We start from the raw sequence: 20,000 nt of genomic DNA, 5'->3' as shown, positions 1-20,000 counted from the left end.
CAAACCTACGTTCTTTGCATTGGCTGCCAGTCTGATATCGAAATCACTACAAAATTCTGTTATTTGTTTACAAAGCTCTCAACAACTTGGCTCCTAAATATCTCTCCGATTTAATTGTTACTTAATTGTTTCGTACAGCACTTTGTCCAACTAAGGTTGATTTTAAATGTGTTTTATAAATAAAACTCAATTTAATTGAAAGTTTCACAATAGAAGTGAGGACATTTGGTCCACACAAGTACAGACAAAACAAATACACTCATACACACACACTTAAGCTGAAAATACAATTATATATAAAAAACTTATTTTTATCTAGTTTCCAAGGCACTATATCTGGTATATATATCACTATATCAGGTATCTGACATAAAATAATAAAAACCTATGTAGACATGTTAAAAAATCTAATTAAAAAAAAAAAAAAAAAAATGGAATGTTTAACAAAAAGAAATAATTTAGAAACAGAAAATATCTGTTCTCAGATCCGGTGTTGTTTATGTCTCTGTAGAGATCGCAGACATGGGCGAGCGCATGTTCCAGGTTTTCACGGCGGGCCGCAGTGAGCGTGTGCGCTGTGTTCCACCGCGGGGTCAGCCGGAGCCGGACGTGTGGTGGGAGCGCGCGGGAGCTCGAGTGGCGTCTGAGGGTCGAGTCCATCAGCTGAACGGAGATCTGATCTTCAGCCCCACGGACGGATCAGACTCGGGCGTCTACACATGTGTCGCCCGCAACAAAGCAGGACAGAAGCAGCAGGAGCTCGTGGTCACTGTAGCCAGTGAGTGAAACACCAAACAAGACGAAATAAATAATAAACTAACTAGCCAACCTCCACACTGATCACAGATGACCCAGTGAGACCGCAGTCTTTAACCCTTCGTTTGCCGGAATGATTAATAAATCAGAACCTGGTCTTTCATAAGATCTGGGATTTTTAGTAGGTTCACAAATATTAACCCTATAAAGACTAACTTGAAATAATAGTCAGTGAAATCCTTTTTTTTTTAATGGAACAATTTATTAAACCTTTAGACAAAATCTTCCAAAAATAGTGTTTTTTTTGTTGAGCATCATATCTGATCCATCAGGCTTTTATGGTTCATATTTTCTGAAACAGTGAGAATATGGAGGAAAAAACAGCTCAGTTTTATATACAAAATATTTAATTTGCTGCAGATGCTGATATTTATATGATGAAATTCTGCTGCTTGTGATGTAAATCAGTAAATCAGATTTGACACCAGAAGCAGCAGCTGAAGCTGGACGCTTGTACAATTACACTAAAAGAGCTCTGACTGGATAAAAAACTCTAAACTATAAATCAGAGACAGAAGACATGAGGAGATCCAGTGTGAGACAGATTTAACAACAAAGTTTGAGTATTTAGAGCGTCAAATATGTGTGATGTTTAGAAACATACTAGAATCTTTAAATGAAAACAGTGGAAGTTTATGAGAGAACCTCACTAATGTGTGTGTGTGTGTGTGTGTCACAGCCTCTCCAGAATGGATCGTTCAGCCGCAGGACACACACGTTGAGGAGGGTCAGCCGGGTTTCCTGCACTGTCACGCACGGGGCACGCCTGAACCACGGGTCACATGGTACCGCAAGAGCGTCCCGATCAGTGAGGAGGTGAATGAGGGAGTCGTCACGCCTCATCAGATCACACCGCGTCAGGTTTAACACACTCTCTCTGTCTGTAGGGCTCTCGTTATAAGCTCTTCTCTAACGGGACGCTGAGGATCAACAGCGCAGAGGTGAAGGACGCTCAGACGTACAGCTGTGTGTGTGTGACGGAGGCCGGATCGCTCACCGGACACGCGCAGGTTCTCATACTGGGTGAGAGGAGCTGCGGCTTAGTTTCCAGACACACATCGCCATGATGAGCAGCACTGAAGGCTGACAGCTTACTAAATACAGTAATTAATAATGTTTTAATGAAAGTGCTGAGAGGTTTGTGTGAGAGCAGGGTTATTATAATTTGTTTGTAATTTTAATGAAGTTGTTGATAGTTTTTTGTTGGAGGTGGTTTGTTATAACTTAAAAACATTTTTGATATTTGGAATAAAAAACTTTAACTGAAATTTAAAATATTTTTATTTATTTTATTTTTTTTATAGTGTGTTATTTTTATATTATATTATTAAAAACTATATACTATATTATAAAAAAAAACAGAAAGATATTTACGAAAAAGCTAGTATTTAAAATGAAAACAAAATATGAAAAGAAAAAAATTCTAAGATAATAATAAAACTTCAACAGTGTCTCAATACTGAAATAACACTGGTGTAGAGATCATTAAAACACAAGTCAACAGAAATCCTCCAGTGTAATAGAAGAACAAACGACTGTAAATATATGAAATAGTGTGTGTTGAGCAGATATCACGTTTCATTGTGGTTTATGTGCAGTTACATCATCGACCTGTCGCTCATGTAGATGTGCTCGTGTGTGTCTCTCAGAGAAGCTGAAGTTCAAGCCCGTCCCGCAGTCGTCGCAGTGTCTGCAGCTGGACAGAGAGAGCAGCGTCAGCTGTGTGGCTACAGGACGAGAGACGCCCATCATACACTGGAGCAGAGCAGGTCAGACACTCAGCCACACCTTCACTTTAAATTTAAATTTAAATTTTGTTTGATGTTTGATAAATTGTAATGTTGACTTAGTGACCACATAACCAAGAAAAAAACATTTCTACAGCATTTAAACATACTTTTATTGTTAGCTGGCAGCTGTGATTGAAACCGAATGGCTTCCTGTTGCTGATGTCTGGTGTGTTTGAGCTGGTTTCTCACGCATGTCTCTCCACAGACGGCGCTGATCTCCCGTCTCACGTGAGTCAGATGGACGGAGTTCTTCACTTCAGTACAGTGACCCGCGCCGATGCAGGAAACTACACGTGTGTGGCGTCCAGCAGCGCGCAGGGAGAGATACGAGCTCACGTCCATCTCACTGTAGGAGGTGCGTGTTTGATTTGAATGCTGTGGTTGATCATGATCATCCAGCTGTCTGACACACTCATGTCCGTCTGTGTGTTTTGTCAGTTCACGTGGAGTTTAAGCTGGAGCCGGAGCAGACCACAGTCTATCAGGGTCACACAGCCGTGTTTCACTGTCAGGCGTCAGGTGACCCGCAGCCGTACGTCCAGTGGATGCTCAAAGACAAACTACTGAGCAGCAGCAGCTCCAGCAGGCCAGTGATCTCACTCCACCTGTCTATCTCACTCCACCTGTCTGTCTGTCTCTGTCTGGTGATCTCACTCCACCTGTCTGTCTGTCTCTGTCTGTCTCACTGCGTCTGTCTGTCTCTGTGTGTCTGTGTCTCTGTCTGTCTCACTCCATCTGTCTGTCTGTCTCTGTCTGTCTCACTGCATCTGTCCGTCTCACTGCGTCTGTCTGTCTCACTCCACCTGACTGTCTGTCTCTGTCTGTTTCACTCCATCTGTCCGTCTCACTGCGTCTGTCTGTCTCACTCCACCTGACTGTCTGTCTCTGTCTGTCTCACTCCACTTGCCTGTCTGCCTGTCTCACTCCACCTGCCTGTCTGCCTGTCTCACTGCACCTGCCTGTCTGTCTCTGTCTCACTCCACCTGCCTGTCTGTCTGTCTCACTGCACTTGCCTGTCTGTCTGTCTCACTCCATCTGTCCCGTCTCACTGCGTCTGTCTGTCTCACTCCACCTGACTGTCTGTCTCTGTCTGTCTCACTCCATCTGTCCGTCTCACTGCGTCTGTCTGTCTCACTCCAACTGTCTATCTCACTTCACCTGTCTGTCTCACTCCAACTGTCTGTGTCTCTGTCTGTCTGTGTCTTTGTCTGTCTCACTTCATCTGTCTGTCTCAATTGAATTTTCTGTCTCGTTGTGTCTGTCTGTCTCACTCCACCTGCCTGTCTCACTCCACCTCCACCTGCCTGTCTGCCTGTCTCACTGCACCTGCCTGTCTGTCTCTGTCTCACTCCACCTGCCTGTCTCACTGCACCTGCCTGTCTGTCTCTGTCTCACTCCACCTGCCTGTCTCACTCACTCCACCTGCCTGTCTCACTGCACCTGCCTGTCTGCCTGTCTCACTCCACCTGCCTGTCTGTCTGTCTCACTCCACCTGCCTGTCTGTCTCTGTCTCACTCCACCTGCCTGTCTGTCTCTGTCTCACTCCACCTGCCTGTCTGTCTGTCTCACTTCATCTGTCTGTCTCACTCCACCTGTCTGTCTCACTCCACCTGTCTGTCTGTGTCTCTGCCTGTCTCACTCCACCTGTCTGTCTGTGTCTCTGTCTGTCTCACTCCATCTGTCTGTCTGTCTGTCTCACTCCACCTGTCTTACCTCGCTGTCTTGTTTGTGTTTCTTTTTTTATCACTGCATCTGTCTGTCTCACTCCACCTGCCTGTCTGCCTGTCTCACTTCACCTGCCTGTCTGTCTGTCTCACTCCACCTGCCTGTCTCACTCCACCTGCCTGTTGGTCTGTCTCACTCCACCTGCCTGTCTCACTCCACCTGTCTGTCTGTGTCTCTGTCTGTCTCACTCCATCTGTCTGTCTGTCTGTCTCTGTCTGTCTGTGTCTCTGTCTGTCTCACTCCAACTGTCTATCTCACTTCACCTGTCTGTCTGTGTCTCTGTCTGTCTCACTCAATCTGTCTGTCTCACTGCATCAGTCTGTCTGTGTCTCGGTCTGTCTCACTCCATCTGTCTATCTCACTGTGTCTGTCTGTCTCACTTCACCTGCCTCTCTAACTCCAACTCTGTGTCTCTGTCTGTCTCACTCCATCTGTCTGTCTCGTTGTGTCTGCCTGTCTCACTCCACCTGTCTGTCTGTGTCTCTGTCTGTCTCACTGCATCTGTCTGTCTCACTCCACCTGCCTGTCTCACTCCACCTGCCTGTCTCACTCCATCTGTCTGTCTGTGTCTCTGTCTGTCTCACTCCATGTCTCACTCCATCTGTCTGTCTGTGTCTCTGTCTGTCTCACTGCATCTGTCTGTCTCGTTGTGTCTGTCTGTCTCACTCCACCTGCCTGTCTCTCCCATACGTGATGATCCTTCATGCAGCAGATGTTGACGTGTGTTGATTGTTTCAGGTTCCAGAAGATGCCCAACGGCTCTCTGGTCATTAGTGATGTGACCACAGACGACACGGGTGTGTACACCTGCATCGCAGGAAACACCTGCAACATCAGAGACACAGCAGCGCAGCTCTATGTTGTGGGTGAGGAACACTAACTCACACGATGAACATTTTAACCTGATTGGTGTGTTTTTTAATAAATAAGGCAGATTATGGCTTGAGAAGTCATAGTGTTCATGCACACACACACACACACACACACACAGATCATGCAGTGTTTATTCCATTTCATTTTTCACATCTATATCCATAGTGCTTTATACAATACACAGGGTTTCTCTGGGTCTTAAAAAGTCTTAATTCATCCTTCTAAAAATTGAGGCTTTAAAATATCTTAAATCTGAGCCGAAAGTTTTACTATAATAAAGTAATGGCATTAAATGTTGCATACACTGCAAAAAAAAAAAAAAAAGATTTTCATCCTCAGTATTTTTGTTTTCAGTACAAATATCTAAACATCCTTTAAGTGAGTTTATGCTTAAAACAAGAGCAAATATGTCACTGAGGAATGAAAACTTGTTTTTACTTTGAATCAAGTTGATTTTTCTGAGCATGTTGGCAGATATTTGTTCTTGCTTTCATCATCAACTCACTTCATTTTTTTGATCAATTTCTCACAAACAAGACAATAAGATGATAATCTTTAAGATTTGATTACTTACTCAGACATTTAATAAAGGTTCTGAAGGATTTAGATCAGTATTTAAGAGGTGGAAGTCATTGAAACGGGTCGATCATTGAAGTTCAGTGTGATGTTACACTGATGTTTTGATTGGAACAAACTCATTTAAAGTGCTTAGAAACTCTGATTACAGTGACACACATTTATTATCAGTGTTACATTGTTGCCTGGCAACTGTAAAAAGCTACAGTTACACTTATCAACTTGTAGGAATAAATATTTATTCTGATCAATAATAATAAACGTGAGTTTATCAGATGGTTTACAGTGATTTTACTACAGGTTTACTGTAGTGTTTTGTGATGTGTTCCTGTTCTCAGAGAAGCCTGTGCATCCACGCAGTGAAGACGAGGATAAGAGTCAGTTTAAGATGTTCCAGACCATCGCTCTGTCGGTGGCAGTGGCCGTGGCGTACATCATCGCTGTGCTGGGACTGATGTTCTACTGCAAACAGAGACGCAAGAACAAGCGGCTGCAGAAGAACCGCGCCGGAGAAGAGCCCGAGACGGAGTGTCTGAACGGTACGTGTCACATCTGACACAGATCATCTACACTAATCAACCAGCTGAGATCTGCCTGTTTTGAGATGTATATCTCTTATATCTAGTGGCTGCTAACCTTGTCATTTCTAATACTTCCCAACAGTCTTGTCATTAGGCACAAGTTCTGTTTTCACACATTATTTAGAGATGTTTGTGAGGAGTGTGTTTGTGTTTCCTGTAGGTGTTCAGCTGAACGGACACAGGACGTCTGAGATCCAGGAGGAAGTGGCTTTAACCAGCGTGGGACCTTCAGCAAACTCAGAGAAACAGAAGAGCTGCAGTGACAAGCTGCACTTTAACAGAGCGCACCTGCAGACCATCACCACACTGGGTACTAATGAATCATCAAAACACTTCCGTTCACTTTTAGAATAGAATAATCATTTAAAAGATTTTACATTTTGGTGATATTTGCTTCTAGAATTAAAGAAATCACATCATATTCATTTACTAAAGGAATAAAAGTAGAAATGGCTGAAAATGTTCTCATCCATGATGTCGATGAGTTTGTTTCTTCATCAGATTTGTAGAAATGTAGCATTGCATCAGTGTCTCAGCAATGGATGCTCTGCAGTGAATGGGTTGCCGTCAGAATGAGAGTCCAAACAGCTGATAAAAACATCACAATAATCCACAAGTAATACACAGCACTCCAGTCCATCAGTTAACATCTGGAGAAGACAAAAGATGAAACACATCCAGCATTAAGATGTTTTTAACTCTAATACATAGAGTCTATAATCCATAATAACACTTCCTCCAGTGAAAAAGTGTTCTGGTGTGAATCAGGAGAGAAATCTGCACAGATCAAGCAGCGTTTAAACAGCTCTAAACAAATATGTGTCTGGATTTTGATGTGAGAGACAACAGGAGATGCACTTTTTCACTCATTCTGACGGCACCCATTCACTGCAGAGCATCCATTGCTGAGACACTGATGCAGTGCTACATTTCTACAAACCTGATGAAGATTTAATGTAGTGTGTGTATTGATGAGACACTGATGTGTTTTTGGATTTGTGTTTATGTGTAAAGCGAGGGCGATAGAGGAGGCCGAGCCGGAGACGCTGGTGCTGGTTAAGAGTTTAGAGAGCCGAGAGGAGACGCACCGAGCTGAGTTCAGACGAGAGCTGGAGATGTTCAGCAAACTCAATCACGCTCACGTCGTACGTCTGCTGGGGGTCTGCAGAGAAACCCATCCTCATTACATGATCCTGGAATACGTGGATCTGGTACTAAACACATTCAAATCCTTTATTAATATATACGCAGCAGTCACTCTTATGTTTGAATTAGTTTGGCTCATGTACACACAGAACACACATGTATTTGTGCTAATTCTCTTTCACTTAATTACAGTATGAATAATATAAATCAGCATACACAGCATTTCTGTTTGTGTAAATCCTGCACACTTCTTGTCCCTTGAGCTGTGCTGAAAATCCTTTTCCTGATTTGGTGTTCCCAAGACTTCAAAAAACTGCTTATAAATCTCTCATTATGCTGTAATATCACCAAATCTTGGATTCAATCTTTTTGTCAGATTGTTTTCTTTCATTTAGTACAGGGTTTGTGTTTCTTTTTGGAACTGATTGTTCGCAGGCCTCACTGACCTGAGTTCATGCACCTCAGTTTTGGAGTGAATATTGACAAAAATTATGCACAAATAATAATTATTTCACTCTAAAACTGAGCTCAGATCAGTGAGTCCTGCGATAAATCAGTTCCAAAAAACAAAACAAAAAACAAAACCTGTGCTGATGGACAGAAAACAAGTTTGAATGCAAGATTTGGTGAAATTATAATGAGACATTTATTTCTCAGTTTCTGTAGTGGGGAAAAAATCCCCCAAAAGTACAAAAATTATAAGTCAGTAAGTTTAAGTCCAATCCTTTAACATTAACTAGCATTTTCAGCAAAAAGAAAATGCTCTCTGGACATTAAGATCAAACTTGCATCATCACAATATTTAACTTTATTGTCTTTAAAAGCAACATCACAGTCGATCGACCTTCCTCAGGATTTATACAGTTTCTCATATCTGTATTAGACTTTTATCTGATGCACCTGCGTATGATGATTTTCTGTTTGAATGCATGTTCATGTGTTTATGATGAAGTAAAGTGTGTCCGTGTTCATAGTGAAGTTGTGCTGATGTGCTTTTCTCTGGGTTTCAGGGAGATCTCAAACAGTTCCTCCGAATATCAAAAAGCAGCGATGAGAAACTCAAGCCGCATCCCATCAGCACTAGAACTAAAGTAAGTTCTTCCAGTGACCGGTTCTTTATTATTTCACCTGTGGCTCTGTCTCTGAGGTGGTCTGTGTGTTTAATATCTGGTGTTGATGTTCACGGTGCTCCGCAGGTCTCCATCTGTGCTCAGGTGGCTCGTGGGATGCAGCATTTATCAGACAGGGGTTTTGTGCACAAAGACCTGGCGGCCAGGAACTGTCTGATCAGCGGACAGAGACACGTGAAGGTGTCTGCGCTCAGTCTGAGTAAAGACGTCTATAACAGGTACCAGCTCCTTCAGTCCATTTGAGATCATTAAAGCGCTGTGAGAGCCGCTGTCAGTGTTCACATGAGTGCAGATCGCCATCTAGTGTTGATGAAGCTCAGTCACATGTGCTGATGTGTGTGTGTGTCTCTCTCTCTGTGTGTGTGTGTGTCTCTCTGTGTGTATGTGTGTGTGTGTGTGTGTGTGTGTGTGTGTGTCTGTGTTTTTGTTTTTTTTGTGTGTGTGTGTGTGTGTGTGTTTCTCTGTGTGTATGTGTGTGTGTCTCTCTCTGTGTATGTGTGTGTCTCTGTGTGTATATGTGTGTGTGTGTGTGTGTGTGTGTGTCTGTGTGTTTGTGATATGTGTGTGTGTGTGTTGTGTGTGTGTCTCTGTGTGTGTATCTGTGTGTGTGTGTGTGTGTGTGTGTGTGTGTGTGTTTGTTCTCTCTCTCTCTCTCTGTGTGTGTGTCTGTGTGTGTGTCTGTGTGTTTGTGTCTCTCTCTCTCTCTCTGTGTGTGTGTGTGTGTGTGTGTGTTTGTGTCTCTCTCTCTCTCTATCTTTTTCTCTGTGTGTGTGTCTCTCTCTCTCTCTCTCTGTGTGTGTGTGTTCAGCGAGTACTATCAGCACAGGCAGGTGTGGATCCCGCTGCGCTGGCTGTCGTCTGAGAGTGTGTTTGAGGGAGAGTTCTGCAGTAAGTCAGACGTCTGGGCGTTCGGGGTGCTGATGTGGGAGGTGTTCAGTCTGGGCGAGCTGCCGTACCCCACTCTCAGTGACCAGCAGGTGCTGGAAGGTGAGCAGACGTGTGACGTCACATGACCTCAGCTGTGTCCGTCATCAGTCCTGTCAGTGTATATACTGATCATATTGATATCGATCAGGACACAGTGTTCACAAAATCAAATATCAAATTTAAGGCCATAAAAATCTTGACGTCAAAATGGACAATTCTTATTTATATGGCCTATTGGAGAGTTCATTATTTATGATTTCTCAGTGCACACCATACATTTTTTTTGTTTTAATTCATGTGCTCTCGTACAAACATGCAGACTTTAAATATCTTAAATGGAGCAAAAGTCTTAGGAGATGGAACAGCAGGAATCATGACACATTCATCCCAATAGATTGCTTATGATCGGCTGTTATGACTTTTATGATTTAAGGCAATGTTCACTTTATGGTGTTTATGTTGTAATGTTTATGTTTTATGTCTTTCATCTGTTTGAATAAACAGGCGGAACTAGTAAAGCATGGACGTTTCAAAATAAGAGTCCTGGGATGAATTTTGGGCTTAAAGTTTATGATTAAAAGTCCTGAATTATACATAAAATCTTTTTTTCTGGATATTATTGTCATTTTGGTTAAACAGTAAACTGTAATTAGCATTTAAATCAATGTAAACCCTTGTACAGTATTTTCTTTCTAAACTTCCCGTCTCCTGAAAGAAAGAATAAGAACATTATTTAACACTTTTAATATAGAGATTTAACTAGTATCAGCACAGTAATCTTTATTAGTCTTTATTAATCAGTTTATTTATCGATTTATGCTTTCCTTGAAACACATTATTATCATATCCGCAAAATCCAATATCAATCGACCTCAAATTCATATGTATTAATGTATTAGTACATAATAATTTTCTGTACATATGTAAATATTAAACATGTCTTGAGTATTTCACCGGTCTGCAGTTGAATCTGTACATATGTAAATATTAAACATGTCTTATTTAAGATACCTGATTGATTTTGATTTATTTGACCTGATATTTATTAGTGCAGGTCTTGAAAAAGTCTTAAATTTGATTTTATAAACTGCAGAAACCTTGAGTTTAGCAGATGATCGTTGTAGGATCATCATAAGATGGTCAATCTCTGACCTTCAGATCTCATTTGAAGGCTTTATGGTCAGATAGATAGATAGATAGATAGATAGATGTTCATGATGTCAGTGTCAGTTGTTGACCTTTTAATGTATTAAAATCTCTTGACCAAATGTCTGTTGATAAAGTGTCTCATGTGTGTCGCGTCTCTCTCTCATGTGTGCATCTCTGTCTTGTATGTGTCTCTGTTTCATGTATGGTTTTATTTTTATGTTGTGTGTCTCTCTGACTCATGTTGTCTTGTGTGTCTCTCTGTCTCGTGTGTGTCTCTCTGTTTCATGCATTTCTCTGTGTCTTGTGTTTGTCTCATGTGTCTCGTGTGTGTCTCTCTGACTCATGTTTGTGTCTATCTGTTTCATGCATGTCTCTCTGCTCTCGTCTCTGTTTCATGTGTGTCTCATGTGTATCTCTGTGTCTCGTTTTTTTTTTTTGTGTTTCTTGTATTTCTTTGTTTTTTGTGTTCTGTTTCATGTGTGTCTCATGTGTATCTCTGTGTCTCGTCTGTCTGTCTCGTGTGTGTCTCTGTTTCATGCATGTCTTTTTGTTTCGTGTGTGTCTCATGTGTCTCTCTGTCTCTCTCATGTGTGCATCTCTGTCTTGTGTGTGTCTCTGTTTCATGCATGTCTCTCTGTCTCGTGTGTGTCTCATGCGTGTCTATTTGTGTCTCATGTGTGTCTCATCTGTATCTTGTGTGTTTATCTGTTTCTTGTGTGTGTCTCTCTCTTTCATGTCTCTCTCTCTGTGTCTCGTGTGTGTCTCTGTTTCTTTCTTGTGTCTGTCTGTCTCGTGTGTGTGTCACTGTTTCATGCATGTCTCGGTGTCTTGTGTGTGTCTCGTGTGTCTGTGTTTTGTGTGTGTCTCGGTGTCTTGTTTTTTTTTATTTGTATCTCTTCGTGTCTTGGTTTTTTTTGTTTTTTTTTTTCTGTTTTGTGTGTGTCTCTTTTTTTTGTGTGTTTGTATCTTTTTTGTGTGTCTGTTTCATACATCCACGTCTCTGTGTATCTCATGTGTCTATCTGTGTCTCGTCTGTGTGTCTCTGTTTCATGCATGTCTCTGTGTCTTGTGTGTGTCTATCTGTCTCATGTGTCTCTCTGTTACATCCACGTCTCTGTGTCTCGTGTGTATCTCATGTGTCTATCTGTGTCTCGTGTGTGTCTCTCTTTGTCTTATGCGTGTCTCTCTGTGTCTCAGGTCTCCAGGCTGGTACGCTGCGTTTGTCTCCTCCAGTGAACTGTCCTGCTCACGTCTGCAGTCTGATGAGCCGCTGCTGGGCGTCCAGCCCTAAAGAACGGCCCACGTTCAGCGAGATCCTTCAGACTCTGACTGATTCCTCCACAGACACCAAAGTCTAGAGGATCACGACTGCAATCAGAGACTCAATCACACACATTTCAGGCGTGAGAGTCTGCTCCGAGACTCGCTTCTGTCCCAATAATTATCTGTTTACACTAATGTAGAAGCTCCTTCCTCTCGCTGGAGCCTCAGGGACCCCGAGGATGACCTCTGACCTCTGCAGCGCAGGACAATCGCAGATCCATCAGGTTACAGACGCAGGATGAGGTGCTGCACACACATGATGCTGGAATCACGTCACGCACTGGAGTCAGCCGTGTGTACAGAGTGTGTGTGTTTTTACAGGATGATGTCGTGTCACGAAACACATCGTTAGTGGAATTCAGTCACTTGTATTTGGGAAACTGAGACTAATGATGAAGTTAGAGACTGACAAACAAAGCTATAGTACGATTAACAAATATTCACTAATTAACGTGTTTTTTTTTTTTTTGTGTGTGTGTATAGTACGATTAACAGAATAAGATCTTTATGTTTCTCTGAGGTGCTCACAGGTGACGTGTTATTGAAATAAACAAATATGCAATGCCTCAGATTGCAAAAGCCATGATTAATCACATTATTGTAATTCCCAGTTCATTCTCCATCTCCACAAAGTCCTTCTGGATTATTATTCTCAAACACACGACCAAAAAAGATGAGATGATACACAAATTACACTTAAAACTTAAGGTGATTATTTATGTAGATCAGCGGTTCTCAACCAGGTCCAGTAGGGGTTCTCAAAAACATTATTTAAAAAAGACAAAAATAAGCATTAAAACAGCATAAAATCAAGCTATTTCTTATTTTAATTCACCACTTAACTATTTTTGTCTATTAAATAAGCATTAAAACAGTATAAATGAAAATTACAGACCCGGAAGAGAAGAAAATGATGAATAAAGTCGTAATTTTTGTTATTTTGGACCAAAATGTATTTTCGATGCTTCAGTAAATTCTAACGGACCCTCTGATGTCACATGGACTACTTTGAAGATGTTTTTATTACCTTTCTGGACGTGGACAGTATACCGTACATACATTCTCAATGGAGGTTCAGAAAGCTCTCGGACTAAATCTAAAATATCTTAAACTGTGTTCTGAAGATGAACTGAGGTCTTGCGGGTTTGGAACGACATGAGGGTGAGCCATTAATGACATCATTTTCATTTTTGGCTGAACTAACCCTAATTCACCACTTAAACAACTATTTTTGTCTTGAGGAATACTGATTTTAAAAGTGTGATTTCTAGACCTGGAAGACTCATGAAAATTAATCAAATGTTAAAACATTTTTATATAACGAATGTGCATTTTACTAGTTTTACTAGGCTAGAAATATTTTATCAGGTCAACATTATGAGTAAAACAATAATAAAAATAAACTAGAAGTATTTTATTTTTTCTAGTTTTAGTAGGATGGTAATATTAATTCAGTTGGTTTTTGAGTGGAGGAACCCTGAAGAACATTCAGCTCCTAAAACTTCTGTAAACCAGAAACTGAATGCACAGAAACCAGGAGTGTTCATAGATCAGAACAAATAATAACGTTTTCCTTACAGCGGATGTTATTGTGACTGGAGTCATGAAGGTTGAGAAGCGCTGATGCATGATGTTGTTGGAGTTTATGATGAAGGTTTTGTGTGTCTGTGATTTTGATCCTGCAGCAGAAACACATCTTGGACTGTTTGCTCTCCGTGGGTTTCATCAGCTGAACAGATAAACACAACAGGTCAACTTTGTTTTTTACAACTGAAAGTGCCTCGAACATGAAGGACTTATTTGCTGTTTGTTTTTGTTTTTTTACAGTATCTTTTGTAATGCTTGTTGTTTTTAAGAACTGCTTTTATATCATCGTTTCATATGTATTTTTATTATTATTGTTGTTGATATTTGTTTTAATCTCTGTGGTCATCGTCTGTTCATGGTTATTTTAAAGGCAGGCTCTCACACAGTAATGCTTTTATATTTTGCTTTATAAAGGTCACAGTAATCCAGATGTAATGCTGCTCTCATTAAACAGCCTTGCTGTATCTGTGCTGCATAAAATCACCTGTTTTAAGAATCAGTTCTGTTTCTCCATGTGTTATAAATCAAATGATGGGATTTCCATATTAATCCAATGAAAATCAGAGAATATGGTAAATCTCTCGAAAGTGTTGCCACTCTTTGTTAGTGTTTTCCTCTGTTTGATCAAAGGACACATGCATTCATCATAACTTTGAAGGAGTAGTTCAGCCAAAATTGAAAATGTGCTCAACCTCAGGCCATGATGTAGATGAGTGTGTTTCTTCATCAGGTTTGTAGAAATGTAGCACTGCGTCAGTGTCTCATCAATGGATGCTCTGCAGTGAATGGGTGCCGTCAGAATGAGAGTCCAAGTGAGAAACTCCATCTGCTGTTGTCTCTCACATCAAAATCCAGACACATATTAGTTTAGAGCTGTTTAAACGCTGCTTGATCTGTGCAGATTTCTCTCCTGATTCACACCAGAACACTTTTTTCTCACATCAAAATCCAGACACATATTTGTTTTGGGCTGTTTGTATTTTGGTTAAAAACATCTTAATGCTGGATGTGTTTCATCTTTTGTCTTCTCCAGATGTTCACTGATGGACTGGAGTGCTGTGGATTACTTGTGGATTATTGTGATGTTGTTTATCAGCTGTTTGGACTCTCATTCTGACGGCACCCATTCACTGCAGAGCATCCATTGATGAGACACTGATGCAGTGCTACATTTCTACAAACCTGATGAAGAAACAAACTCCTCCTAATATCGGATGACCAGAGGGTTTTGGGTGAACTGTTTCCTTTAAGTTTCAGATCTCTGCATGTAAAGGCCAGCAGATGGCACCCAACCAATCCAACAAAGACTTTTCCAGTAGAGGACAGAGTTCGGATTATTTGCCATTATTTGACAGATTTCACAGCCGATTGTAATCACTTGTGATAGGAGATGTTTTGATGTAGTTTGACTGCTGTGTGTGAATGCATTTCCATTCTGGGTTCTTTACACTATAGACTGCAGTATAGTACAGAGCTTCATACTGGCTCTTCTGCCCATCAGATGCACCATAAATGGCCTCCATCTGCTGGACACTTTCCCCTGATGACGTGCCTGTGTGTGTGTGTGTGTGTGTGTGTGATGAGCGTGAGTGGAGCTTCTTTTGCCATGCAAATGATGTCTGTCATCAGAGAAGAGCTCAGGTGCATCTGTCACTCATGATGCTCTTCATGCAGATTATGACCTCCATCTCTCTCTCAGATGATTCTGTTTCTTCATGTTTGCCTCTTATTTTAAATAAAAAAAGCATTTGTTGTTCTGACACTTGGCTACATGCAAATGTGTGTTCATGTTGATTTGTGTGCAACCTGAACATGAAAACAGTTGATTCTCGCTCTTCCAGAGCTTCTTCGGTGGTTTTTAGTAGCACTTCAGTTCAGTGAGCAACTCTTTTATCAGTCATTTTCTGTCTGCATGAAATGAAATGCTGCAATGACAAAAGTTGTTGGTGTTTAGAGGTTCTTGAAGATCCAGCGCAGAAAAGCTCTGATGTGTGTCACGACTGAACACTAAAGTCTCTTGATTCTGAGTTCAGATAAAGAATACATGGATAGGAAGCGTTTGATTCAAGTATTTTTATGAAAGGTTCAGCTCCCTCTCATACACCTGTTTCTATGGGAACCACATGTGTGCTGTAGTGTATAATGCTTGTTGCAGTAGAATGGAATGATTGTTTAGTTTGTATTATGTGTGTTTCTTTGAGTATGTAGGTTTATCAGTGAAAAATAGACTAATATTTGTATTAACACGAACTAATAGTATTATGTTTAATAATAATATTTAAGTTTAATAATGCCGTTTTAATCATCTAGCCTCATTTTATATCACTATAATAACCTTACTATTGTTGTTATTAATATCCCGCACCTATTAATAGAATAATTCAGCAGCGGACAGACGCGAAGCTCCTCCCCCTAGTGTGATGTATCAAGTGAGCGCAACCCTTTTGGTATTTATGCAAATAAGATTTGGCTTTAGCCAATCGCGCTGTAGGCCGTCCCCCCACGAGCCAATCGCTGCACTCGACTGTGACTCGCCATATAAGGAGCGAGAACTCCAAAAAAGGAAACAGCGCATATCTTTATATGGAGGAAAGTAGATCGGGCGTGTATCGATCCCTCCGCGCTGGCGCAGAGCGCTGCGAAGCGTCTCATCAGCGGCGGTGATTGACAGCTGTCAGCGGCGAGACGCGGAGTTGAGGCGGCAGCGGCGCGCGAACGGAGAAGATCGCTGATTCCACGCGTTCGGGGCGCACTAGATGACGCGGCGGAGTGATCGCGGTAGCGCTCGCGCGGTTTTCCTTTTAGAGAAAGCGCGTCGCTCGCGGAGCTCCAGGAGGAGGCGAAGCGGGAGTGAAGCCGGCAGAAGGCGCTCAGGTTCAGCATCACTTCTCAAAGTTTCTCGCAGACTCTGTTTGTGTATGAGCGCAGCTTCGGAACTCGCTCTCTCACAGACTGTCGCCCCAGCGCTCCGCTGCCGTCACACGGATCGTTCTCTCCGGTTTCTAGGATGTTATCCAGCCAGACCGGAGCGGCTCTGAGTGGAGCCGGATCAGCGGCGGGGAAGAGCGCAGGCCACGGCGCGGTGCTGATGGGCGCCGGGGTCCGCGCGGGGTTCGCTCGGGGACTGGGGCCGCTGCAGGCTGGAGCGATGGGGCTCGGGATGCCCGGGAGATTCGAGCCGGATAAAGAGGGACCCCCGCACGTGTGCAGCGGCTCTGACGCGGACTCTGACTCGGGCGATGAGGACGAGCCCATGGGATCAATCGGGGACGGCAGGAGAGCAGGCGGCGTCAAGCGGGAGAGAGCGGAGATGGAGGCGGCGATGGTGGGACCGAAGGCCGGCTTGCCCTCCGGGGTGCTCGCGGGTGGAGTGGCCGGAGCGAAACCGGGCAAGAAGACCCGCGGCAGAGTGAAGATAAAGATGGAGTTTATAGACAACAAACTGCGACGGTACACGACCTTCAGCAAGAGGAAGACGGGCATCATGAAGAAGGTGAGAAACTGAACATCATCAGCCAGCAGATCGATCAGACGCGTTCCAGTAATTCTGATGCAGTCTGGTGTTAAAGATCATGGCTGGTAACGAGAAGTTTATAGGTTCGAGTCCTGCCAGAGAACTGCACAAATGAATAGGATAATGAAATGAAAATACATTTGAGCGCGTGTAAAGGCGACAGGAAAGAAAGTCATAAAAGTAACATCAGTCGTTTCTCCTAAAGCAAAGACTTTTGAATGTTGCATTACATCCAACTGTTATATTAAAACTGATACAATTTCTAACATTTTTAAAAAGTTAACAAATAAACAATATATTATAAATGAATATACATATTTTATATTGAAATATTTAAAAAATATATTTTATTATAAATTCATATTTTATTTATTTATTTTTATGGGATGGTGGGCCAAATCAAAAGTCATCATGGGCCCACATTAGCTCGCAGGCCCTGATGTGGGCACTTCAAAAGTTCTCAGTCTGCAGAGGTTTCTCGTTCTTCTGAGCTGCTCCATGCTGGTTAGAGCTCTGTCTCTTGCTGTATGGTGCTCTGTTGGAGGCAGTGAGGAGTGTCTGGAGCAGTGGGTTTACATGGGTGAAGTCTCGTGAAGTCTCTCTGTGCTGTCTCGTGTCCCGTCCTTCAGTAGGTGATCTGAAGTCACTCACAACAGACGTGACGGCTGTGAGCTTTAAATAGAACGAGCAACTGACATTCTCTATTACAGACCTCGAACCATCATGACCCACATAATCTCAGGCTGCCGAAACACTTGGCTAAGTGTTGTTCGGAGGAGGCATTCACAACTGAGAAGATGCTTAGAAAGTTAACATTTTAAAAGCAATACTACTGTACACAAATTCTTATATCGTTTGCTCACCTTCATGTCGTTTAAAACTTGCATGTGTTTTTTTTTCCATAAAGCACAAAACGACCATTTAAAAAAAATGTATATGCAGCTCTTTTTTATTCATAGTGACCACGACCCTCAAAATCCACAAAGCATTATTACAATAAATCCGTATTACTCATGCACTGTATTTAATTTCATGTTTCAGTGAATATAATTATCAGCTGTTTGGACTCTCATTCTGACGGCACCCATTCACTGCAGAGGAGCACATTTTCACTGTTGGCTGAACTATTCGTTTAAGATCAAGTAACAGTTCCCGTCACTGGCTGTAGTTCAGCAGGTCTGAGGATCTTTCATCAGCTCATGCTTCAGCTGAACTGAAGTGTGGCGGGTGTCTCTCTCGGGTCCTCCTCCTGATCTTCATGATGGATTGGAAGGAGAGAGCTGATAGTCTTCCTGTGGAAAGGGAATTCTTCCATTCATTAGAGGAATGAGAGTTTTTCTGAAGCTGATGCCAGCTGTTATCTGAAGCGCACAGAGCCTGTTAAACCTGGAGACGTTTAAGCCGTCGTTCATCAGTGATTTGGGCATTTTAACATAATCCACTGTGCGTTTAACAGAAGAGTTCCTCCTCATGTCACTCACAGAAGTTTTAGACCAAAAGTTCCTTCCAGAGAGTCTCATTTCCCATCGTTACGTTCAAGCTAGTGAGTGAAGCAGGCGTCCACATGGGTCGTAAACATCAGACAAATGTGCTTTCACACCACACATGCTGGATGTTCTTCACCTGCCGTCCCCGACAGCTGAGCAAACGCAGAGCTGAGGAGGAGACCGTCAGAGTCTTGAGCTCATCTGCTGCTCTTTACGGCTCTCACACGCGTCCAGCTGCTCCTCAAACAGATGTCTCAAATGCATCTTAAATCAAGATAGGTTAAACCTATTGAGTCTTGTTTTCTGAAAAAATTAACTGAGTTTATACTTAAAAACAATAATGGGTTCAGAAAAAAACATTGTTTTCTCTGAAGCAAAAAAAAAAAAAAACACTACAATGACTGCTAAGAATTTTTTTAATTGGACTGCACTGTTTTTAACATAAATAGACAATGATTTTATTCAGAGATGTGTTTGATGTATTTTTTTTTTTTTGAGATATCAACCTCAAATTTGGAACACAACTGTTTTTGTGCATTTTTCATAATAATAATAAACTTAAACCTCTATAACAATTTTTTTTTTTACTTTTTTTTGTCTTTTCACTTCAGCAGTAATCTTGAAGTGTCTTCTTTAAAAACAGACTGAACTCAAAAGCATTTGAGATTCACCACAGTTTAAGTTTAAGGTCTGTGCTCAAAAAGTGGTTCACAGCTAATAAATGGATTATAATTATTGCATAAATATAATTTAGTAACATAAAATCCCCTAAAAATCATAAAAAAAAAAATCAAACTAAAATGTAGTACATTAATTTCAATGAAATAATTGTATAAATAAAAAATATCTTGAATGTTTGAGGCTCATTTCCTTCCAGTTATGTTATGTTTCCGCTGTGCTGCGTGATGCAGTAAACTGGAATTTGTTGTTATGTGAATTTATTATAAACACTCTGGTTTTATAGTTGAGCACATGTTGTAAGATTGAGAAATAATGTGGAAATGACCGTGTGATGCGTTGATCTACCGAAGGCGCTGGTGGTGACTGACGTGACTGAAGGTGTTCAGGTTCTAGTCTAGATCTCTACACATGTTGCCTTGTTCTTCAGAACAGAGTTAACTGATCAGATATGGATTCTGTTGACCAATAGAGATGATCAGGAGTTCTTTATGATGCACAAACACATCCGAGAGCTCATTAACTCTGTCTAGTTTATAGTGTTATGTATCGTACAGTATGATTTTTAAAGGTGTTGGTTGGTTAGTCTCTAGTCCAGTTCGGTCAGTCTCACGCTGACCAGCGGCTCTATTAATAGAGTCTTATCTCACATTGTTTCAGCTGCGTCTGGACCAGTTAAACTGTCTCCGCTGGTTATC

At 41.7% G+C, this 20,000-nt stretch overlaps 2 protein-coding genes across 2 annotated transcripts in view; both read left to right on the top strand.

The window, feature by feature from the left end:
- LOC109101294 (inactive tyrosine-protein kinase 7-like) overlaps nucleotides 1-20,000 on the top strand; it is a 67,069-nt gene that overhangs the window by 31,541 nt on the left and 15,528 nt on the right. Inside the window, exons 7-20 of the mRNA XM_042769577.1 lie at nucleotides 512-778; nucleotides 1,496-1,632; nucleotides 1,704-1,839; nucleotides 2,466-2,585; nucleotides 2,812-2,961; nucleotides 3,045-3,192; nucleotides 5,070-5,197; nucleotides 6,119-6,319; nucleotides 6,522-6,682; nucleotides 7,351-7,572; nucleotides 8,518-8,598; nucleotides 8,704-8,855; nucleotides 9,446-9,624; nucleotides 11,911-12,490. Of these exons, the coding sequence (XP_042625511.1) occupies nucleotides 512-778; nucleotides 1,496-1,632; nucleotides 1,704-1,839; nucleotides 2,466-2,585; nucleotides 2,812-2,961; nucleotides 3,045-3,192; nucleotides 5,070-5,197; nucleotides 6,119-6,319; nucleotides 6,522-6,682; nucleotides 7,351-7,572; nucleotides 8,518-8,598; nucleotides 8,704-8,855; nucleotides 9,446-9,624; nucleotides 11,911-12,071 (2,243 nt within the window). The 3' untranslated portion in view covers nucleotides 12,072-12,490. The remainder of the gene's footprint in view (nucleotides 1-511; nucleotides 779-1,495; nucleotides 1,633-1,703; nucleotides 1,840-2,465; nucleotides 2,586-2,811; nucleotides 2,962-3,044; nucleotides 3,193-5,069; nucleotides 5,198-6,118; nucleotides 6,320-6,521; nucleotides 6,683-7,350; nucleotides 7,573-8,517; nucleotides 8,599-8,703; nucleotides 8,856-9,445; nucleotides 9,625-11,910; nucleotides 12,491-20,000) is intronic.
- The window catches only part of LOC109055038 (serum response factor-like), a 5,570-nt gene continuing 1,784 nt past the window's right edge, over nucleotides 16,215-20,000 (top strand). Inside the window, exon 1 of the mRNA XM_042769576.1 lies at nucleotides 16,215-17,116. Coding sequence (XP_042625510.1) covers nucleotides 16,631-17,116 — 486 coding nt within the window. The 5' untranslated portion in view covers nucleotides 16,215-16,630. The remainder of the gene's footprint in view (nucleotides 17,117-20,000) is intronic.

This window comes from Cyprinus carpio, chromosome A13 (assembly GCF_018340385.1).
Source record: "Cyprinus carpio isolate SPL01 chromosome A13, ASM1834038v1, whole genome shotgun sequence".
NCBI lineage: Eukaryota > Metazoa > Chordata > Actinopteri > Cypriniformes > Cyprinidae > Cyprinus > Cyprinus carpio.
The sequence above is the reverse complement of the archived record's forward strand: the minus strand, read 5'-3'. Positions and strand labels throughout refer to the sequence as shown.